Source organism: Monosiga brevicollis, genomic scaffold, assembly GCF_000002865.3.
Source record: "Monosiga brevicollis MX1 MONBRscaffold_24 genomic scaffold, whole genome shotgun sequence".
In the NCBI taxonomy this organism is placed as follows: domain Eukaryota; class Choanoflagellata; order Craspedida; family Salpingoecidae; genus Monosiga; species Monosiga brevicollis.
In genome coordinates, this window is record NW_001865061.1 from 143,010 (window position 1) to 164,655 (window position 21,646).

The window sequence follows — 21,646 nt, forward strand, 5'->3', positions numbered from 1 at the left end:
GTCTGTGTCTGTGTCTGTGTCTGTGTCTGTGTCTGTGTCTGTGTGTCTGATCTGGCTGGCTGTCTATCTGATCTGGCAGGCTGACAGGCTGGCTGACCGACTAGCTGGCTGGCTGGCTGGCTGTGTATATGTTATACATCTGGATGTGGACTGGCACTGCTGTTCTTTAATGATTCAGCTTGAAGGAGATGAAGAGGCTTGTTTGACACGCCTGTCCAAACCTTGCCTTTCTACTCGACTTGACCCCCTACCCCTCCTGCCCCCACGCACACACACACGAACACACGAGGCATACAAAATAAGCACCAGGGCAAACCACAGGCAAATGCAAAGCTCAACTTTGACAAACATGCGCGCGCGCACGCACACACACACACACCACATACACAGACACACACACACACATGCGCAGGCGCATCGAAACGCCCAAAGCACCCCCTGCAAAGCAAGATTCAAACAAATGTGGGGATGCATCCCTTCAGGAGGTTGGCAAGTTGTCCTCATCTAATCCCGTAGCTGGTCTGTGGGAACCAGTTGAAAGCGTCGCACAAAAGCATGGTAACATGCCCACAGCTTGGGTGCCGACGCCTGATATGATAGCCCGGCAGCATCGAACATCGTGAGCGGGGATCAAAAAAACATAAAATAAAATCAACGGCATGCCAGAGCTCTTCGAGGACCACACCGACCTCGAGCACAGACGGGTGGTATGCCTTGCAATGGATAAGAATGCGGTAGAGACGCCGAGCCGTCGACGCCACGTGGGCTTGCACCGCCTTCTTTTCAATGGAGCTCCTGCGCAGGACACAACACGTACGTTAGAACGACCACTACCGCATCGCTTGGAGCCACGGGTGCAAGCAAAACAATTCCCCCTTTGTCTGGCAGCTCAATCTCTCGGGGCAACCCACCGCATGGCAAAATGCTTTTCACTACTCAGAAGAGCCTCGGCCTGTGCCAACGAGTGCATGCAGTAGGACACTGCATCGCACTAAACGTTCGCCCCCACCCGCATCAACATGAGTGAGCCAAACAAACTCTTTCAAAGATCACGGGCACGAATCTGGACCGACACAATAGTCACACCCGCCAAGATGCAAAAGACGAGCACCAGATCCCACCTCCTGCGGTACGGCATGACCGCCAGCACACATGAAGGTGGTCTGTTCGTCGGCGCGCATAATCGTGCAATTGTCATCTTCGCAACATTCCTACCACACGCGCCGGTATCAAGTCAAGCCAGTGCTCTTTGTGCCTGTCTGTGGGCGGCAATTGCACATGTCCAGAAGCCATACACCTGGCGGCGGGGGGAGGCGCATCGATCGGTCCAAGGCCATACCTGGCGCATGTGAACCGTCAAGATACCAAGCTGAATGGTATAGAATCGCATCCACTCGTACACCCAGCACGGTTCGTCCGCACCCTCGGGCAACTCATGCAGCGCCTCGGGCGTGGCTGCGGCAGAGGCCCAGCCCTCGACAAAAGCCTGGTAACCCTCTGCCACATCCTTGGCCAGCTGCAGTGACACATCCATCCCAAACCGTCTCCAGCTATGCCTCAACTCCCGCTATCCAGTACGCCTCCACGACCGCCACGACCGCGCGTCACTCTCTCTCTCTCTTTTTTTTTTTTTCTCAAAAATTTCGAAAAAAAACAAAAAAAAATAATTAAAAATAGGAAAAGAAACTCAAAAATAGAGAGAGAACGAGCACTGGCGTCAAAATGCTGACGTTTTGGCGTTCACACACACACACACACACACACACACACACAAATGGCGGCGCGATCGTCGATTCGGCGGTTGCCAGTCGAGACGGGGCAGGGGGCAGGGATCGGAGGAGGCAGGGGTGTTCGTGGGATGGATCGACGAGAATCGAGCGAGTTGCGTGATATTGAGCTGCAAGTTCGTGCGGAAGAGCTCCAGGTAACAATGATCCAATCGAGAGATGGCGCTCCGCCCCCGCATGCTCCTGTCATGATGCATATGCTCTCACACCCCTTGCCGCGCTGATTGTTGGGTACTTGACGACGTAGGTTCTCGGTGAGCTAGAGGAGGATGTGCGCCAGTTGACCGAGTGTGAACGACTCCGACACCAGCTGGCTGAGGTTCGTCAATATTATTATAATTCGACTCCAGCAGCCTGGGTGTACATGTCCGTCGCCCGCATCCACCCGAGCACTGAATCGACGTGGTTCACGGCTTGCAGATCATGGAGCAAAGCCAGTCCGTGCTGGCTCAAATTGAGGATTACAATGCAAGGTTGCAACACCTGTTAGCCCACCCCGCGATGCGCACCGAACAGGACGTGATTGGTCGCTGTCAACGACAAGTTGCCATGGCCTCGAGCAAGCTGCACCGCATGCGTGGCCGACGTGAGGAAGTTACGAGCAAACTGGACGAAGCCGAGCAGCTGGCCGGATCCGTCCGCTCGCTGGGCACCTCCCGTGACACGACCGTTTGCCACGCCCTCAACGGGCTCGCCAATACCAAACTCCTCTACGCGGCTGGGGAACAGCTCAAGCCCGAAGTAGGTGTCGCGCCCGTGACTTTTCCACATCCTCTATTTTGATCTTCCTTTCGCCTCCCGCTTGAACGTATCTCTTCCCATGGAACTTGCCTTGCACGACTCTTTCTGATGTGCTGCTTGGACGTCTCGCCTTCACAGATGTTTGAACAGCTGCGTGCCGTGACGCTAGCCACTCAAGACTTGAGCGTCTCTCATAGCAACGCCCGTGCGCGCATGGTAAGCCCGTGTCTTTATTCGCGCGCGCACACACACACACACACACACACACACATACACACACACACACACACACACACTTACAAATAGCATCATCACCATCCCTCTACAAGCAAAGAGGTGGCCGCCTTCAAACACAACCCACCCTAATCTCGTCACCACCACACAGCCAGCTCAACTTTCACAGGGTTGCGTGCACTCACGACTCATAAATGCCCGGACTGCATACCACAGGAACTGTGTTTGCGCGGGGCCAAGCGACTAATGGCAGATTTGGAGCCCGTCGATCTCTCTTTCGTCTCGGAACAAGTGGCACAGTTGGAAGAGCGTTTGGCCGACTGACACGTTGAGTTGAGGCTCGACAAGCGTGAATGCTGTTATCATGTAATCGATTTGAGTTGCCCTCATGCTCTGCATCCTAACGATAAGAGACATGACCAGTGTATGTCTGACCACCACCCCTTGCTCAACATTCTCCAATTCTTTTTTCTCACCCTTTCGAGCTTTCTTCTCTTGCCTCTCTCGCTCCCCATTCCGGTTCATTTCGACGACCGGGAGAAAACAAAAACAAACAAAAGCCTATTTGTCGACGTAGCGCAGGGCTACAATGGCGACAGCCGCAGTGATGACCACTCCCGAGAGTAAACCACCGAAAAAGGAGCGCGCTGCCACCTTGCGAATAGCGGAGCGGGGAATCTAGCCCATCCAATGCAGCCAGCACGACAACCTGGGATGAGGGGCGGCGCGAAGGACGACGGCGATTTACAAACTGCTGCCCCCCGCCAAATGAGACCAACCTGGCGGGTTGCGTGGGAGGTCTTGCTCTTTGGCCAACAGGTGAGCTAAAGCAGATCAAAGCAACCCATCAAAAGTGCGTCGTGGCCGATCAAGGCGGGGCAATGCCAGGGCATGGGGCATGGGCCCGGGCAAGAGAGATGACCACACAAGATCATGTGCCCCGTGCATTGAGGCCACCAGCGAGGAGAAGCGGCCACCAACCCAAATTTGATAGCCGTTGATGGGATCAGTGAAGATGAGGCCTTGCATGGTGTGTTTGCCCTTGAGCTTGAACGGGATGTTTCGCGCCTTGAGCAGCTTTCTGTGGACGAGAAATGGTGGCAGTGAGTAATGCCCGTGTGCGCTCTCGGGCCATAGCAACTGTGATCAAGCAGGAGAGCCAGCCGGCCGTACTGGGCATGAGCAAAGCCATGCTCGGAGACGCGAAAGGCAATGTAGGAAAGACCGCGTGAGGAGCCCGGACAGAGGGCAACGCCACTGTTGTTGCCTGGACAGGTCATGAGCGCAGGATCGAAACCAAAATCCACTTCGCTGCTGTATTTGTGATCACAACCCAGAATGGTCTTGTAAAAGTCAACAGTCCGGCTCACATTGGCCGTTTGGATTCCAATGTGGTCAACGCATTGGAGAAAGAGCGGCGCCATGCGCTCGCCGGCAGCAGCCGCACCGCCGGCCATGGCTTCGGTTGAAAATGGAGACGCGGCGCTGCACAAATGTGGCGGAGGCAAGATGTTAGCTGTGCCAGAGGTGCGTCCAGAGATGGGTGCACGAGCCACCCGGGACCGACGACAGCAATCGGCAGACTCGGAGGACTCGTTCCTGCCTGCGTGAACAGACACGGCGTGACTGGCTGCGTGAGGGCTTGGGCCACCGGTGACGTTGGACAAGGCTTGCGACACGGCCGTTCGAGCCGCGCGATACCCGGCACGAAGTCGATGCAGACGCGATCGGCTTGGCGTGGCGGCCGACGCCTGCTGAAGCTGGTGCTGCTTGCGTGTCCGCGCCGCCGCGTAGGCTGCCAAAAACGATGCCGAGGGCAGCGGATCCACGTCCCCCAAACCCGCGCCTCCTCGCTCCAAGCCAGAATCTTCCCCGCCGCGCTCAATGGTATCCGCTGCCGTTTGATCAGTTCCAAGCGAAGAAGGTGAGGAGCCACGGCCGCCGTCGCAGTCTCCGTCGTCGTCGTCGTCGAGCGCTGACGCCGACGGAGAGAGAGAGAGAGAGCGAGCGCGCAACGACGAGAGAGGCGCGGAGGCCATTGTCTACCCGAATCACAGACACTTGTGATTTTGTGAATTGTCAGAGCGTGGAAAATTGCGGGTTGAACTATTTGAATTTATGCAGAAAAACTCGACTTGACGACACGGCCTTGGGTCGCTTTTTGTCGAAACGAAGGCCTTTTGTTGAACTGATGTCTCTCCAATGAAAGCCAGATTAATACCTTTCTCTGATTTTAGCACGTCACTGTCCTTTATAAAATCTCGCATCTGCCACGTATCTCTGGATCTCAACCCAAATCCAGTCATTCCTCTGATTTTACGCAGAACGACGACAACCGAGAGAGAGAGCGCGCGCGCTCGCGAGTGTGTGTCTGTGTGTCTGTGTGTCTGTGTGCGCGCGCGTCGTTTGTGTGCCTGCAACTGATCAAACGGCAGCGCATCAAGCCCTGATCAAAGCCAAGGCAAAACCGCCACGGAGCAAAGACACGCCCCTTGCTGAGCATTTGGTCCAGACACCCGTTTGTCGCCGTGATAGGAAAGCTGCAAACCTCCCAGCTGAACAGTCGATCGGGACGTCGGCGAGCAAAAGGCTCTTCAAAAGAGGCAGCTCACGCGCGCGGCGGGGGGCGGGAGTCAATGCAGCCGTCCCACGGCTGACAACCGGAACGCCCGCCCGCGTGCCCACGTCGCCTGCCCGTGCCACCAGTTTAGCCCTTGGCCACACGCTGAGACCCCTCCCCTTGTTGGTCCATTTGATTCTCCGTCGCTCTCGCTGGCCACACACCGCGCAGCATGAGCAAGAAGAAAGCTGGAGGCACACGCCCCTCCTCAATGCGGGACCAGGGCGATGCTCCACCCCAGCCCGTTGACCAAACCACTTGGTGCGACCGGTGGTGACTTGAATTTCCCCGTCCCTGCCCGTCCCTGCCACAGCACTCGCGCTCACCATTGCCGGCCTCGATTTCCGGCTGGGTGCTCCTTCTCTAGGCGCTCCTTGCAAACCCAAGATACCATGCAGCAAAGCATCTCCTCTCTCCTTGGCCTGGTGTGGCAGCGCGTGGAGCACCAGATTGATGAGCTTGTCGTCGATCGCAACGTCAAAAAACACGCCGTGGCCGAAGCCGCCAACATGATGAAGTTTGTCATTGAGGTAAAGCTTTCCTGACGCTTCTCCACCCCGCTGGTTCTTCCCCGAACGCCCCGTCCATGGAATTTTGGGCTGCATCGCGAGCTGACACGCGAAACACACTTGACCCCGCCCTCTCGTTGAGCAGACCAACTTTGTCAACGTGGATCCCGGAGAGAGTGCAGAAGACCTCGCATCAGATAGCTGGCTCCCAGGGGCTTCCTGCCCACCCGCAGACATTGACACCTGGGCTCCTGGAAACATGACAATCATATCCCCCAGCGAGCTGGAAGACATTGAACAGACTGACCGCCGCCGCCTGATGGCCCTTCGCCAGAGTGCCCGCACAACTGCCAAGGCGCGCTTTGTGGCGCAACAGAACACGGCCCGTCCCAAATCGGGCAGCAACAGCACCCGTGTGCGCCCCGTACCCCCCGCGACCACGCGAGCCCCGGATGCCAAGGCCATCAGTCTACATCGTCGCCTCGAGACAGCCGGCACTGCTGAAACCACCGCTAATCACACACCTGCGCCCCACCGCCCAGACCACGCCCCACAAGCACATCCGCACACACGCCCTAGTAGCAAACCTACCAGCGCCAGCAGCCAAACCCGCCAGCACTCGGCGACCTCGGCGACCTCGCGCAACGGCTCACCCCCCAGAGACGCCAAATCCCGGCGTATCAAGTCTGCCTCAACCTCGAGGCCGTCCTCCCAAACCCTTGCGACCGCCCACCACCCCGCACCTCCAGTGGCGTTGGACAAACCCCGCACCGCGTCTGCAGGGCGTCGCCGCCCAAAGTCGGGCCGCAGCATTGGCACTCCAGAGAACCTTCCAACCAAACCCGCCTTTGCCGGCAATAAACTCGACAAACTACCTGCCATCTCCCAGTCCTCGTGACACCCCCCCTGTTTTTTTCTCCCTCTTGCCTTGATGTGCTCTGGGCGTGCCTGCTTAATGGCGGTCAACTGGCTGGTGGATGGTGTTTTTTTCTGTTTGTGACCAGTGACCCCTGTGCACTGCCAAGCACGGCTGCAGCGCAGCCTGTTTAGCCCAGCTCCCTTTCTTTGACGGGGAAGTAAAGAACCATCACAGCGAAAATGGAGCTGACGTGGTTGGTCGAATGATCATCTGACGCGCATGTTTGTCCGACCGTTTGTCCTGCCTGCTCAGGCTCCGCTCTTCTTTGTTCTTCCTCCTTCATCGCCCGCTTTTGCATCGACTTCATGGGCACGATTGGCAGAGACGATGAAGCTCGTGTGTTGCAATTCTTTTAATTTTCATGCCTGCTATACATTCGTCCCGTGCGTCGATTTTTTGGGATGGAAACCCCACTCACTCGAACAGAACACAAATGAACAAACAACTTGCAAGGCCATCAGATTTTTACTCCTCGGCACGCCCCGCGTGCACCTCACGCACTCGCCCCTGTCACAGTAACACTGCTGGATTCCGCAACCGGTGCACCATCCAAACTGAGCATGGCACGCCACTCCTTGATAATGTCGGGATATTCCGCAAACACCTGCGCAGAGTTGGATGTGAGGTTGCAAGCCATCAAAAGTAAAGAATTTTAGAGAGTACCAATAGCAGCAGCAGCAGCAGCAGCTGGAGGACCCACCTTGAGAGGAGTGTTATGAAAGTCAACCACCTCTTCGTCGGCGCGCGTGAGACGCACCACCACGGTGTCCCCCAAAGCATTGGCACCCAGCAGCCGCTTGTGCAAGGATGCACGATCGTAGTGAATAATCTCATCATCATCGTGATATATGAGCATCTTCTTGCCCTGCAACGCCGGCCAGGCTCCAGCAGCATCCAAACGGCCTGCGCATCAAGGGATGCATCAACGAAAAGTGAGGGAAATGGCTGTCTAGTTGCCTCCTTTATGACCAGACGAAGACGGGACAAGCGCACCCTTGAAAACCGAGGCCAGAAGACCGCGGGCAACAAAACGCGGAATCTTGACGTATTCCTTGGTCACACGGCCAGCAATCAGTGCTAAAATGCCTGGATGACCACGCATCAGACGTAAGCCACCGATGAAGCAGGACGAGCAAGAAGCCGACTTTGATAAAGACTGCCGCGGCACATTAATAATGGGTTCACGTACTGAAGGCTGCGTCTGGTAGCGAGGCAAAGGAGCGATCCGAGACAATTGGCCCTTGGGGCGAGTGGCATGCTCGCGCCAAAGTACCAATGCCACCGCCAATGCTGCGTCCCAGGAGTAGCACGTGACGTGGATTGGCGGCAAGCTGCTCCTCTAGGTATGTAAGAATCAACATGGCGTCATTCACCAGGTCCTCTCCCGAGGTCGCCTCCCCATCACTGAACGCTACACCTCGGTAGTTGTAAAGAAAGACATTGACGCCCAAGGTCTGCGCAAGCTCCTCCATGATGGCCAAGTTGAACTCATATACTTCGCCGTTGCCTCCCATGTACAAGATCCAACGACGATCAGGTGCTGCGTGCTGGAGTTGTCGTGGGTGTTGATAAAACGCCGCGTCCAAGCGAACACCACGCCCATCGGCAACCACCACATTCGACCACTGGGTTGCACCGTGGCGGTCAGCCTCGAAAAACCGGCGTCGCAATGAGAGACAGGCTTGGCGAGCTTGAACTCGCCGACCATCAGCCGTGACGATGGTTTCATCCAGCATGCCTGTGGCAGGCAAAAGCAGCATTCGCACAACCTAGGCACACCCATCACCGGCCGTCAAACTTACGGGCGGACGAGGGGTCCCGAGCGCGACGAAGCCACTGCCGCAGTCCACTTGAGAGCTCGCCCGTGACGAACGTACCGTTTTGCCGATGAATCCGCGAACCGTCATGGTCAAAAACGCCAAGCCCGCAAAAACGATTGCTAGAATAATGTCCACCACCACCATGGCCGGGTGTGCGTGTGGCCAGCACGTCCAGTGCAGCAAGAATGCCAAAATCAAGCCCACCGCAACCGTGTCGCGCAACGCCGGCTGCTCGGAAGCACAAAGTACAAGCGCCCGGTGCACATCAATGAGGGATGGAGCCAACACAACTGGCCTAGACAACGCGGGCTCGGAGAGTTGATCGGCAGCACTCATCAGGCACACACAAACCTCTTGAGTGTGGGGTTGGCCTGGCAGAAACGCGGCTGGGACCATGATGAACAAGGATGAGAGAGCAATGAGCAGGGCAAGCAGAACCACGGCCATCCAGGCAGTCCACATGAGCATGGTTGTAAGCATGAGATAGGACACGGTCACAGCCGTGGCCAGCAGCAGAATGGAGCCTGCATAAATGGCATAGGCGCCGAGTCCCGCCGCCAGCACCCAAAGCACATACACGTCCCAGCTCCCCTCGCGCCGGCGCGCCTCCTTTGTGGCCGGCTCGGAGAGCAACGGCATGGTGGCAGTTTCTTCCTCGTCCAGCTCAACCTCGTCCTCGTGTTCAGTCATTGACACCTCCTTCCCAGCGATGATCGCCTCGAAGAGATGCTTGAAGAACGCGCGCCACCGCCGTCGTCGCTTGAGATGATGTCGGGTGTTTTTTTTTTTTTTTTTTTTTTTTCCTCTCTCTCTCTCTCTCTCTCTCTCTGTGAGAAGAAGAGAGAGAAAAATGCATTTTTGATGTGTGTGGAGATTCTGAAAAACATAATATGAATCCGAATGTAATTGACTGCCCGCGGGACGCTGTTCAACTAGACATGCAGAACGAGAGGGCTATGGACAAAGCCTTCCCAGGCCCATGATCTTGTGAGAGAAACGCATTCAGTGATGCACACGTGTCGATTGTGCTTGGCTCATCATGTGCTTCAAAGGCAAAAAAAAAAAAAAAAAAAAAAATCCCGCCATCCGCTGTCGTTGCAGATCCAGCTGAAACTGCTCTACCAATTGTCACCACCGTTCAAAAAGTCCGAACCATAGGTAATGTCGCGCGTCTTCTGCTGCTGGACATTGCTGAGCTTGGGGCACTCTGTGATACGATGTCCTGGGCCACCACAGTAGCTGCAACCTTGGACATTGCCGGTACCCAGAAAGCGCTCGTGCTCCGACTTGAGTTTGCGCAAAAAGGGTGGGATGCGTTGGCGCGCCTCCTTGAGCAGATACTTGAGATCAAGGAGTGTCGTCATCGGCACCATGTCGGACACAAAGGTGGTGGCCAGACCCGTCTTGCCGGACCGCCCAGTACGACCGATACGATGCACGTAGTTTTCCAGCTCCTCGGGCATGTCAAAGTTAATGACATGCTTGATGTCTGGGAAGTCAAGGCCCTTGGAAGCAATATCTGTTGCCACCAAGACATCCTTGCGGCCTTCTTTGAAACCCTTGACGGCCATGTCACGCTCCTCCTGGTCCTTGCTGCCGTGAATGGCCGCGGCATGGACGCCCTTGAGCAGAAGATATTCATGGATGTCATCCACGTCCTGCTTCTTCTCCGAGAAAATCATCACGGGCGGTGGTGTTTTCTGCAGACACTCGAGCAAATACACCACGCGCGAGTCGGGGTTGACATACTCCACCTCCTGGATCACATCCAACGAAGCCGCACCCGCTCGGCCACCAACATTCACTGTCACCGGCTTGACCAAGGCACTGGCGGCAAAGTCTATGCGAAAAAGAAACGGCCACCGGGTGCACAAAAGTCGGAGCCATGGTGAGCCGGATCTGAAATCTGATGATGAAGAGGTCATTCTCGAGTGGTTGCAGACTGGGGCCGGCAGGCGCAAATGTCACACAGCACGGTTCCACCCCGGTGTGTTGAACGCACCTTTAACCTTGGTAGGCATGGTAGCACTAAAGAGTAGCGTCTGTCGCTGCCCCTTGAAGTATGAAAAGATGGTTCGAATCTGCGGGCATAGCATGGCACAACAGTAGGCAGTGCCAAACATGAGCTCTGGCAGGGGTCATTACCTTTTATTCAGCGGTCAACGAACAAGTTAAGCCAGCCCCACGATTCCCAGCGTCAACGCAGGCAAAACACTTTGAACATACGTCATCTTCAAAGCCCATGTCTACCATGCGATCGGCCTCGTCCAGGCAAAAGTACCGGCACACGTCCAGGGTGATCCGCTTCTTGCCGAGGACATCAATGAGGCGACCTGGAGTGCAGACGGCAATGTGTACACCGTTTTGGCAACGCTCCATCACCTCTTGCATCGACAAGCCACCAATGCAGAGCATGATGCCCAGCTGGGGATAGCCCTCCTTCGCCAGGGCATCGGTAAATTCTATCAAAACGTCATAGGTCTGGCGGGCGAGCTCGCGACTGGGAGCCATGATGATGGCAAAGGGGCCCTCGCCCCCCACAAAAGGCATCTTGATCTCCTGGTCCAGGGCCAGCATGAGAGCGGGGAGGGAGAAGGCCAGAGTTTTGCCAGACCCCGTGAATGCAATCCCGATCATATCACGTCCCGACAAAGCCACGGGCACGCCTATCAAAGACCACAACCCCAGAAGAGAATGCAAAATGATGAAGCGAGGTTTATTAGGCCAGCCCTTTTTGAGTTGCCACTCCACACGGTGGCCCCAGGCAAATGCAAGCGAGGACCGACAAACCTTGCATCTGAATTGGAGTTGGTTTGACAATACCCTTGGCGTCCAAAAGCCGCTGAATGGGCGGGGCAAGCTTCAAGTCTTGAAAGCGGCGCACAGGTGGGGGAATATTGTCGCCTTGATTGTGACGGACCAAAGAGCCCATTATGCATCGTGTCGAGATGAGTAAGAGAGTCCAGCGCGGAGAGGAAGCGCAGCACTGCGTGGGCAGATTCAACAGATGGCAGGGGCTCACCTTCAAGTTCCATGTGCTTTCTCGCTCGGAATTTGTCGTGCTGCTCCTGAGGCAAGTCGCGAAGATAGCTAAACAAGGGCAACCAGCGTCACGCCAGAAAATGAGCTAGCAAATTGGAGGCCAGCAAACCGTGCGCACACGCAAGGCAATGCAGCGGCTGAACGGCGTGAAGCGGTTTACGGGACGTACCGAGGAGGGCGCCAAGAGGTTTTGAGCGGTTCTGTGTAGGAAATACCCTTGGCCAACTCCTCGACGGACTTGAGCTCCTTGGCGTGGCGAATGTTGCGAAGGATTTCCTCCTCCTGCTTGAGCTGAATGTCCAGTTCCGACTCGACGCGCGGGCCTTGTGCGCGCTTGAGCTTTTCGTGAGCCTCCATGAGAGAGATGCCAGCTGCAGGTCCCTCACGAGCCCCCTGCTCGGCCTCTTGCTGGCGGCGACGCTCCTCGCGCGCCTTCTCCTCGAGCGTGGGCTGCTTGCGCCGAGCCAGGCGCTGAGCCTGCATCATTTCCTTTCGCTTTTTAACGGGCACGTAGACGTCATCGTCCTGGTCCTGTCCCTCTGGTCCAACCTCCACTGCCAACGTCTCTTCGCGGTCCGAGTCCATGGCCGCTGGTCCGATCCAAACGATTCAAACCCCACGCAAGGACAGCAAGCCGGTATTTCCTATACACCTGCTGTGTATCAGTCTACAACCGCCCGCCCACCAACACACAGTTGGGTCAACAGGCGACAGTGGCAGCGAGGGCGATGCCGTTTCCTGCTGATCGTCGACTGTCGTTCCACACACACACACAAGAAAAAAAAAATGAAAAAGAGGTGTGTTAAGAAACGAGAGGTGTTGTTGAAATTAAATGCATGCGGTCTGTCTCTGTCTCTTGTGCTTTTCCTTTGTGTCTTTGCTCTTTATTTCTCTCTTTCTCAAACCGACCAAACCAATTCATTCTGTCTCTCTGTCTCTGTCTCAGTCTCGGTCTCGGTCTCGGTCTCGGTCTCGGTCTCTGTCTTGGTGTCGGTCTCTGTCTTTGTGTCGGTCTCGGTCTCGGTCTTGGCGCAAGACGGTCATGGAGGGCAAGGAAGATGCAGCAAGGACGGAGATGGGAGAATATGAGGAGTTGGATGGGCATGTTTCGATTGTTGGGACAACAGCGTGGCAATGATGGGTCGCATTGCCCACACCACTGTCAAATGAGCAAGGATGAGAGGGAAGAGGTCAGCCAACAGAAAGAGGGGTTGGCCATGGAGAAAGGACGAGAAGCTGGAATTGAAGGAAATTAAAAAGAAGAAGTGATTGTCTCAGGACGCTGAAGAGACAAGACAAGAGAAGAAAAGAAAAAAAACGGCAAGAAGAAGCCAAAGGCCTATCGCTTGACCCATTGGAATTTGCGGCGAGCCTTCTTTTGACCAGGTTTCTTGCGTTCGACGACGCGCGCATCACGAGTCAGGAAGCCACCTAAATACCCATGACCCCCGTGCATCAATGAATGAGGACGAGACAGCACACAGCATTAAAAAAAAAGAATTTAAACTCAACACCCGTGCCAACACGGTGCACGTGCTTACCCTTCTTCAAAATGGGACGAAACTCGGGGTTCAAGGTTTCCAGGCAGCGACTGATGCCCAGGCGGATGGCACCGGCTTGTCCTAAGGTATGACAGGCCAAAGGGTTGAGACAGGGGTGAGAAAGAGTGATCAAAAAAAGCAAAAATACACAAAATCTCCACCAGCCTCGCATCCTGGACGCCAAAAGCCCAATGGCGCATACCCGTGTAGCCACCACCCTTGACAGTGCACATGATGTCATAATCGCCGAGGATATTCAGTGCAGCAAAGGGTTGGAGCGCATGAACCCTGTCATCATCCATCACACCACGGTTGCTTCTCGTGAGCAAACGCACAAGTCTCATTGTGAACGCTTTGCCATGACAAGCCCACTCAACATACTTGGCGTCGTCTGTGCCGAAATAGTCGGCCAGCGTGCGGCGGTTCACCTTGAACTGGCCCGTGCCAGGCCAAACCCACACTCGTGCCACGGCATCCTTGCGGCGACCTGAGGGAAGACCGATCACGAGAAGTGCGCACATGAGCACGGAATGTCGATGCACGAATGCAAGGAAATCATGACGCGCTTACCCGTCGCATAGGCACGACCCAGGTCGTCGATCTTCCGCGTGCACCAAGCCGGGCCAGAGAAGCGAACAAAGCAAAATTAGGCGCCGGCAAGCAAAACGAACAGCCCCAGCGTGCAGCAGGCAAACACAGGACATACAATCTTCTTGCGATCCGTGGGCTTGGAGCGTGAGGTAAAACGCATAAACTCGGAGAGCTGGCGCTCAATCAAGTATGCCAGCGGGTGGTCGCGGAGGCGATGAAGACGCGAAATAATCTCACGATACTAGCAAGAGAAGAAACGGAACCACAAGCCATGCCAGATTAAGGTCATGTCGAGGGGGCAGCACGGCAGCCTAGCTTGTCTTGCTGAGTTGAGATGAACGACAGGCTGTCTCACCTGAAGGATGCGAAGTGGGGAGCCAATCATGGCCTCGAGCTCACCGCGCTTGAGCCAGGTGACATCCGATCTGAGCCAGAGTAACAGGCGGTGCAAAGGGTTTGGTGAGTTGACACATATTGTTGCCAGAACGTCGTTCGATTCCGAGGCACGTGTGCAGGCGATGACAGCAGGCGTAAATTGGGCACACACCGGTCGATGTAACTCTGCGGCTCCTCTTCGCCGTCCTCCGAGTGGGCCTGCGCTGCCGTCTTATCCGACTCGGCAGAAGCGGCCTCGTTGGTAGTGGCGGCCTCGGCGGTAATGTCAGGCTTGGCATCGATGATATCCTGATCCTTTTTGCTGAGGACGGCGCGCGCAGCAGCATCGGCCGCGCGGGCGTCTTCACTGTCCAGGGCCTCAAGCATGTCATCCATGTTCTAAACACGACACGGTAAAATGAGCAAAGAAGCGAAATCTAAAGACTGATGAAAGCCCAAGTTTCGCCTGGGCGTGCAATGCCGATGCTGCAAGCGATGGCGGTCAGCAAGTCACCGACTTGGAGGAGGTCATAATAGACTGAGTTGCCAGTAAAGTAGGCCTGGGAATCAGGACGCGCTGTGGGGTCGCGCACTGGATGACGGCGGAGAGGCAGAGCGGGGTGAGCCGTGGATGACGCACGGTATCTACCCTTTTGAGCATGACTGGGACGTACGAGGGTGGTCATCGGGCAGGGACTCGAAGCGTGGCTTGCGCTATGTTGAGACAAGTAAGGCGGCGGGGTCAGACACAACAGGGAGCTTTGCGCAGCGGGATGCCTTGAGATGAAAATGCCAGGAATCACGTTGATATCCATACCGTCAGGGCCTGTGCCGTGTTGGGGACACGGGGATCGGGCATGAGGTAGCGCAGCTCACGGCGAAGTTTATCGTCTGAGAGCTGCTCGTATGCATCGACGGGTACACCGTTTTTGGCACCGTGGATGACACTGGTTAACAAAGCAAAAGTGGGCAAAGAAGCGACCGAGTGGAGTGGGGCAACACCACACGTGAGATTGGGGTGCTCTGGCGTGCTTCGAGGCAGGATGGCAGCGCTGAGAGAGAAAGAGAGAGGCAAACGCACATGTACAGTTCAGAAATGAGCTCGCGACGTTCTGCATCGGTCCGTGCCTGTGCCAACAAGCTGTCAATCTATCACCCAGGGCGGAGCGGGGCGGCAAGGGAAGAGCTGTGACATGAGAACACGTGCAGGGGGCGGGGCTGGATTTCTTCAGGCATGACCGGCCCTTTCGGAGACCGGTACGGCTGCGGGGCAAGACTCAAAGGATGTGCACACCTGCTTGCGATTCAAGTCGGGCTCGGCCGAGGCTTGTGAGCTTTGGCCAGCTGTCGAGGCGCAGCGGCACCTATGACCAGGTCGGACAAAAGAGGCAAGAAGGCGCAAGGTCAACCCATGAGAAGAAGAGAAGGCAAGAGCCCGCAGAGGCGCCCAACAACGTCTCCGTGTGCTCTTGCGTGCATTGTCACTCGGCAAAGAAGAACGAGCGCCCGCGCGCGATCCAGCACAGTGTGCTTCAAGAGCACAAGGGCCGCGCCAAGGAGAAGGGGTCGCCTGGAAAGCTCATCAGAGCAAGGCGCGACGAGCTGTTCTTACCCGCGGACAACATTCGTTGGGCGAAGAGCAAGAGCAGCCAAACCGCGCACCTGCACCTGCACCTGCATACCCACACCACCCTGTCGTACACCCGCCCCCAGCGTGGCCATCCGCGCGCCAGCCGCTGCCAGCGAGCCCCAGCTGCCCATCGCCCGCAGCGAAGTCGCCATCTCGTCGTTCGCGTGTGTGTGTGTGAGAGAGAGAGCGAGCGAGTGAGAAGCAAATGTGCGCCATGTTAACAACAGTTGTTCTAAACACTACAATCCTTTAGAACGCGAATGCAGTGAGTGAGTCTTGAGAGCTGTTTTTAAGTGCAGTTTTACCACCTGTGGTAAAGAGTGCGACAAGAGTCCCTTTTTCCAGGCAGCTCCAGCTGAATCCGAAGCGGGGGACTTGACGCCGTGCGCCCGTTCTTCCTCGCCCGCTCCTCGTGTACCATTTGCCAAGTAGCGCGCGCGTTTTGTGTGCATGTTTGATGATGATGATGATGTGGCAGAGATTTTCCTAATTTGTGGTGTAAAAGCGCCGGTCGTACTGATATGGGAGAACCTTTGTGCTTGGCGAGGAATCGATGGACGTGTTTAAGGTCGGACGATTCAACAGCTCAACACCCCATACAACCCTGGCTACAAGCCCTCACACACGATTCACAGGATCCACAGGACCACATGATCGACAACAACAACAACAACAACAACAGATTTTCGGCGTATTCAGGGGAAAAAAGATAAAAATCTCGAAAAAAGATGAAAAAATTCGTTGAAAGAGAGAGAGATTATAGGTAGGGAGAAAGAAAAGCACAAACAACAAACACGAAAAAGAGAGAGAGAGAGAGAGGTGAGAGAGGTGAGAGACGAGAGAGGCGAGAGAGGTGAGAGAGGTGAGAGAGGTGAGAGACGAGAGAGGCGAGAGAGGTGAGAGAGGTGAGAGACGAGAGAGGCGAGAGAGGCGAGGGAGGCGAGGGAGGAGGGAAGAGAGAGAGGCGAGAGGAGAGATCGGAGAGAGAAGGGAGAGAAGAGGAGAGAGAGGAGAGAGAGGAGAGAGAGGAGAGAGAGGAGAGAGAGGAGAGAGAGGAGAGAGAGGAGAGAGAGGAGACAGAACACACACAGACACACACACAGACACACACACACACACACACACACACACACACACACACACACACACACACACACAGACACACACACACACATCGACCTCCTCCATTTTTGAATTTTTCTTGTTGAGGGCATTGCTTTATCAACAAGATGCGGAGCAAGATGGCGGCGGTCGTGGCGGCGGCGGTGGCGGTAGTGGCGGTGGCGGCGGTGGGGTGTGGAGCCATGCCCATGACGACGGCGGGTGTGGTGTCTGAGGGACCGGCGGCGTGGCCTGTATATGCGGCCAAGCGCCATTTGTTTGAGAAGCACATGGTCGAGTTTCATCGTCAACAGCGAGAGGTGCAGTTGGAAGAGGCGGCGATGCCGTCCAGCAGCTTGCCGGCTCCCCGGTTCGTTACGCAGCGTCTGGATCACTTTGACGGATCAGATACCACGACCTGGCAGCAGGCCTACTATGTCAATTCGACCTATTTTCAGGCCGGCTCGGACGCCCCCGTCTACCTGTGCGTGGGCGGTGAGGGCCCACCCCTGGATGGCAGCGTGGTTGTGGCCTCGGTCCACTGCAACGTCGCCGTCGAGCTGCTGCCCAAGACTGGTGCCATCATGTTTGCCCTCGAGCACCGCTACTACGGTTGCCACAACATGTCTGCCTGCCCCGTTGAAAACCCCCTGGCCAAGGGCGCGCTTCGCTACCTCTCCTCGCGTCAAGCCCTCGGCGATCTGGCTGCTTTCATCTCCTACATCCGTCAGCAGTACAACCTTCCCAACAACAAAATCGTCACCTTTGGTGGCTCCTACCCCGGTACGTCTGCCTTGCTTCTCGGCTTTCTCGTCGCCTTTTCTTGGGTTCTCGCGTGTTGTTGTTGTTGTGGTTGTAGTAGTAGTAGTAGTAGTTGTAGTCGTCGTAGTAGTAGGAGTAGTTGTAGTTGTAGTTGTAGTCGTCGTCGTAGTAGTAGTAGTAGTAGTAGTTGTAGTCGTTGTAGTAGTAGTAGTAGTAGTTGTAGTCGTCGTCGTCGTAGTAGTAGTAGTAGTAGTAATAACTCGGCATCAGCCACGGCTACAGCCACCTGGCCAAGCCTATCCTCCAATCAGCTTGCCAACTCCTCCTCCCATTTCACTTGCCCTTGGCCTCCGCCCTTGTCGTATCTCCCTTCCTTCGGCTCTAGGTATGTTGGCCGGCTGGGCACGTCTAAAATACCCACACCTGGTACATGCCAGCGTGGCCTCTTCAGCCCCCGTCGAAGCCGTCCTTGACATGCGTGGCTACTACGACGTCACTGCATTTGCCTATTCGGTGAGCGATAACAACGTTGGTGGCAGCGACGCCTGTCGTGCTGCCATCGCCACAGGGCACGCCACCATTGGTCAGTACTTCAACTCCTCCTCGGGCCGAAACACCCTGGCCAACATCTTTGGCCTGCCTGCCAGCTACTTTGAAAAGTACGACAACCAGGCTTCTTTTGCCGGTGGTGGCGTGGCCTACTTCCCTTCCCAGAGCAATGACCCTAGCTGCACCCAAGCTGGTTGCAACATCAACCTCATTTGCCAGGTCATGACCAATACCTCCCTGGGTGATGAGGTTCATCGTCTTGCTGTGGTAAGGCTTGCTCTAGTCTTGGCCCGTGTCCAAGCACCAGTCCCCTTGCTCTCTCCTGGTCTTGGATACTGGCTAATCTTGATTTTTTTGTCAAAGAACATCACGCGCCTTGTCCAGCTCAAGTTGATGATTGTGATGCCCCTGGCCGCTCCTTGTTGGCACTAGGTCCGCAAGCAGCAGCTCGAGTGGCTGCCTGCTGCCTTTGAGAGCTTTGCCACCAAAACGCTTCGCGTCGGCGCCGAGGCCGACTATTGGGGCTACCAAACCTGCACCGAATTCGCCTTTTACCAAACTTGTGAGGTTGGATCCGACTGCTTCTTCACCCAAGGCTATCTGACCCTCAACGCCACCGAAGCCGCCTGCCAGGCTGAATTTGGCATCGACTTTACCACCGTGCAACAAAACGTGATCGCCAGCAACGCCTGGTATGGTGGGCGCAACTCGGCCGGGTCTTGCCTCATGTACCCCAACGGTGAAGTGGATCCTTGGAACTCGCAATCCATTCTGAACACGACCGCTCCAGGCATTACCACCCTGATGGTGCCAGGTGCCTCCCACCATGCTTGGACCCATCCCTCTGCGCCCTCCGACCAGCCCAGCGTTGTGGCTGCGCGCAAGACCATTGCCGATTTCGTCTCCAACGCCCTCAACCAAGCCTGTGGACAGGTCTAATTCAACGTGCCTCCCTGGCTCGGCGGCAAGTCAATCAATCAAATTGACTGGATAAATCAAACACCCCAAACGTTTCAAGAAACAAAAACAAAAAAAGAGCAATTGCAAATGATTCTGAATTATGCGCCCTGGGAGGGGGTGGGGAGAACAAGGCTCAACGCTCACGCGCACGCCTTGTTCTTTGTAGCACTACCCTCGACACACGCTTGCATTCTCAAGGCACAGACACCCGTCCACACACCCGTCCACACACACACACACTCTCTCTCACGCCAGGTCAAAGGCACGCAACAATTAGGCCAGGTTGAGTTGCACGCATGCCAGGAGCCAAACAATCTCCAAACTGAACACATCAAACTATGGAACTTGAAGCCTTTTCTTTTCCAAAGCGGTTTTCCTAAGCGTTTGCCTTTGAGGGCTTTGCAGTGGACTTGGGGTTCTTAGAACCCTTGGTCCCTCTCTTGGTGGCAGTCTTCTCGTTGGATTCTGATGCGGTCGAGCCATCGGGGATTGCTTGTGCCGGTGACTTGCCAGACGAGGGCACGGGGATATCCGGGTGGCCATCGGTGTTGGTTTGGTCACCATGTTGAGCGAGCAAGAGTGCCTCCTCTTCGTCCTCGGCCAAATCCTCGGTTTGGTCCTCATCGTCAAGGTCGCCGTCTTCACCGAGCGCGTCAGACGTGTCTTTGGACCCCTTATCCTGGTGTGTTTTCTGATGTTTGTTGCGGTTTGAACTGTTGGTAAACGTGGAGGGGCAGTAACGACATTTGTACGGCCGTTCTCCTGCGAGCAGATGCATCCACGAGCAAAAACGGGCAACGTGAGGTTGAAGCCGTCCAAACAGAGCCGCAGTGGGCCTGCCAAAGAACATGCTTTATCGCTGAAGTATGTTGGGCGAAATCAATGGCAGGCGCACCGGTATGCACGCGGAGGTGGCGCCGAAGGTTGCTCGACCACCCAAACAACTTGCTGCAGACATGGCAGACGTGAAACTTGCGCCCCTCTCGCCTAAAACCAGTGCAGCCAACCACGCGCAAAAGTGAGGGGCAGCAATGCATGAGCAGCCGTAAAAGGGGAAAGCAGAGTCGACGCCAGCCTAACATGGTCACAATCTTGATATGTGTGTTGTTCTCGCTCAAGTTGATGGGAGGGGCTGTCGGATTGTTGGCCACCTGTTGCTGGTGAATCGTGTTGAGCCAGTTCTGATTTGCTGCTTGCAACGCATTGATGGGATGGCCGGCCATCCCAGCGCCCGTTAGAGAGGCTAGAGAGGCACTAACGCCAGCCAGACCGCCGCCATTTGACGCATTGACCAGTTGGGCCAAACTTTGAAGCGTGGCTGCTTGCGAGACCTGCTGATTTCCAGAGCCAAAGGACACGGCGGCAGCAGCCGGATGAAGTCCGCCTGAACCAGCCTTGGCCTGCTGATCTGAGCCCAGGTGCATGTGAGCAGAAGGCTGTTGCTGTTGCTGTTGCTGAAGTTGTTGTTGGAATTGCGGGTGAGGCTGATGTACTTGTTGCTGTTGTTGTTGTTGTTGTTGCTGCTGCTGCTGCTGCTGCTGCTGCTGCTGCTGCTGCTGTTGTTGTTGTTGTTGCTGCTGCTGCTGCTGCTGTTGGGCGAACATGGCCATCATCGAATTGTTCTGGCCCATGGACATGTAGGGGGCCAATTGCATGATAAATTGGTTCATGTTGCTGGGGTTGTTGCTTGGCGCGGGTCCCGACGAAGCAGGCAGGCCTTGACTATTGCCGCCGCTCTGAGTGAAGTTCCAGAGCATGCGCTGCATGAGTGCAGGGTCCTGTGGAATTTGCTGATCGGAGCTTTGCGGGCTTGCATTGGCGGGCAGCATGGAGGAGCGTAAACCCTCCATGCCCGGCATGCCACCAGCCATCTGCTGAGCCAACATGGCTACGTGACAGAGTGAGTTGCTTTGGCAGATTGATCATGGAGTGGGGCATGCGGTGTCTTCGGGACAGAGGTGTGCAAAGGTCAAGCGAGCCCACTGACCTTGTGGGTTGCCGAGAAAGTGTGTGACTTGGTCAGCTGGGTTGCCAGCTTTGGGGGCCTTGGCGCGAGGCCCGCCATCGCCGGTGCCGGCACTGCCGCGTTTGCTCGTAGATTGGCTTGCAACCGAGGCAGATCCATTGCCCAGGCCAGCGTGGGAGCCATTGGGCTGGGGAAAGCTCAAGGCAGAACCTGGGCCAAATGGGTTGCCATTTGAGCTGGGGGCTGCACTGGAAGTGTACATTGTGTGCCCGACAAAGTCAGGGAGGGCGGAGCCATAGTTTTGCATCTGGCCGTTAACCAAGTCGTCTATCGCGATGGCAAAGGTTGTCATCAATATTCATGGGCGCGTGATGGGGGGAGGGCTAGACGAGTGAAAAAAAAAAAAAAAGCGGGGGGAGGGAAGCCAGCGGTGTAGAGTGTGGCAGGAGAAAAGAGGCGGGCATGATGCATGTCCTGGCTGATGCCCTAGACGGGGCAG

General features: G+C 55.8%; 9 protein-coding genes across 9 annotated transcripts; 3 read left to right on the plus strand and 6 right to left on the minus strand.

Annotated features, from left to right (window-relative positions):
* Positions 1-1,774: 1,774 nt before the first annotated feature.
* Positions 1,775-2,570, plus strand: MONBRDRAFT_10814 (uncharacterized protein; the record flags this gene model as incomplete). Its single annotated transcript, XM_001748548.1, has 2 exons — positions 1,775-1,924; positions 2,208-2,570. The coding sequence occupies 2 exons, from the start codon at positions 1,775-1,777 to the stop codon at positions 2,568-2,570; spliced, it is 513 nt and encodes a 170-aa protein (XP_001748600.1).
* Positions 2,571-3,120: 550 nt separating this feature from the next.
* MONBRDRAFT_33763 (uncharacterized protein) lies at positions 3,121-4,626 on the minus strand. Its single transcript, XM_001748615.1, has 4 exons — positions 3,936-4,626; positions 3,744-3,843; positions 3,542-3,586; positions 3,121-3,440 (listed from the first exon to the last, which is right to left on the minus strand). Exons 1-4 carry the CDS (start codon positions 4,217-4,219, stop codon positions 3,324-3,326), a joined length of 546 nt encoding a protein of 181 aa, XP_001748667.1. The 5' UTR covers positions 4,220-4,626; the 3' UTR covers positions 3,121-3,323.
* A 928-nt stretch (positions 4,627-5,554) lies between these two features.
* Positions 5,555-6,789, plus strand: MONBRDRAFT_10816 (uncharacterized protein; the record flags this gene model as incomplete). The annotated part of the gene is made up of 3 exons (XM_001748549.1): positions 5,555-5,643; positions 5,750-5,912; positions 6,037-6,789. 3 exons carry the CDS (start codon positions 5,555-5,557, stop codon positions 6,787-6,789), a joined length of 1,005 nt encoding a protein of 334 aa, XP_001748601.1.
* Positions 6,790-7,183: 394 nt separating this feature from the next.
* On the minus strand, positions 7,184-9,269 carry MONBRDRAFT_38377 (uncharacterized protein; the record flags this gene model as incomplete). The annotated part of the gene is made up of 4 exons (XM_001748616.1): positions 7,184-7,414; positions 7,511-7,713; positions 8,000-8,459; positions 8,613-9,269. 4 exons carry the CDS (start codon positions 9,267-9,269, stop codon positions 7,304-7,306), a joined length of 1,431 nt encoding a protein of 476 aa, XP_001748668.1. The 3' UTR covers positions 7,184-7,303.
* A 479-nt stretch (positions 9,270-9,748) lies between these two features.
* MONBRDRAFT_10818 (uncharacterized protein) lies at positions 9,749-12,257 on the minus strand (the record flags this gene model as incomplete). Its single annotated transcript, XM_001748617.1, has 5 exons — positions 9,749-10,470; positions 10,633-10,711; positions 10,857-11,296; positions 11,413-11,534; positions 11,842-12,257. 5 exons carry the CDS (start codon positions 12,255-12,257, stop codon positions 9,749-9,751), a joined length of 1,779 nt encoding a protein of 592 aa, XP_001748669.1.
* Positions 12,258-12,571: 314 nt separating this feature from the next.
* Positions 12,572-16,002, minus strand: MONBRDRAFT_33765 (uncharacterized protein; the record flags this gene model as incomplete). The annotated part of the gene is made up of 15 exons (XM_001748618.1): positions 15,792-16,002; positions 15,474-15,543; positions 15,261-15,328; positions 14,997-15,126; positions 14,854-14,893; positions 14,698-14,771; positions 14,352-14,578; positions 14,160-14,229; positions 13,920-14,045; positions 13,784-13,814; positions 13,595-13,700; positions 13,416-13,501; positions 13,214-13,294; positions 13,024-13,103; positions 12,572-12,697 (listed from the first exon to the last, which is right to left on the minus strand). The coding sequence occupies exons 1-15, from the start codon at positions 15,959-15,961 to the stop codon at positions 12,572-12,574; spliced, it is 1,485 nt and encodes a 494-aa protein (XP_001748670.1). The 5' UTR covers positions 15,962-16,002.
* Positions 16,003-16,566: 564 nt separating this feature from the next.
* MONBRDRAFT_28145 (uncharacterized protein) lies at positions 16,567-17,115 on the minus strand (the record flags this gene model as incomplete). The annotated part of the gene is made up of 1 exon (XM_001748619.1): positions 16,567-17,115. The coding sequence occupies one exon, from the start codon at positions 17,113-17,115 to the stop codon at positions 16,567-16,569; it is 549 nt and encodes a 182-aa protein (XP_001748671.1).
* A 136-nt stretch (positions 17,116-17,251) lies between these two features.
* On the plus strand, positions 17,252-19,160 carry MONBRDRAFT_28146 (uncharacterized protein; the record flags this gene model as incomplete). The annotated part of the gene is made up of 3 exons (XM_001748550.1): positions 17,252-17,693; positions 18,058-18,488; positions 18,654-19,160. The coding sequence occupies 3 exons, from the start codon at positions 17,252-17,254 to the stop codon at positions 19,158-19,160; spliced, it is 1,380 nt and encodes a 459-aa protein (XP_001748602.1).
* Positions 19,161-19,557: 397 nt separating this feature from the next.
* Positions 19,558-21,409, minus strand: MONBRDRAFT_10821 (uncharacterized protein; the record flags this gene model as incomplete). Its single annotated transcript, XM_001748620.1, has 3 exons — positions 19,558-19,943; positions 20,077-21,069; positions 21,169-21,409. 3 exons carry the CDS (start codon positions 21,407-21,409, stop codon positions 19,558-19,560), a joined length of 1,620 nt encoding a protein of 539 aa, XP_001748672.1.
* Positions 21,410-21,646: the final 237 nt, after the last annotated feature.

Excerpts from the sequence above, each read along its gene's own strand:
- MONBRDRAFT_33763 (XM_001748615.1), bottom strand. The coding sequence starts at position 4,219 with ATGGCCGGCGGTGCGGCTGCTGCCGGCGAGCGCATGGCGCCGCTCTTT. Across the intron at positions 3,844-3,935 it reads CATGGCTTTGCTCATGCCCA|AAAGCTGCTCAAGGCGCGAA; the intron begins GTACGGCCGGCT and ends TCTCGTCCACAG. Across the intron at positions 3,441-3,541 it reads CCTCCCACGCAACCCGCCAG|ATTCCCCGCTCCGCTATTCG; the intron begins GTTGGTCTCATT and ends TGGATGGGCTAG.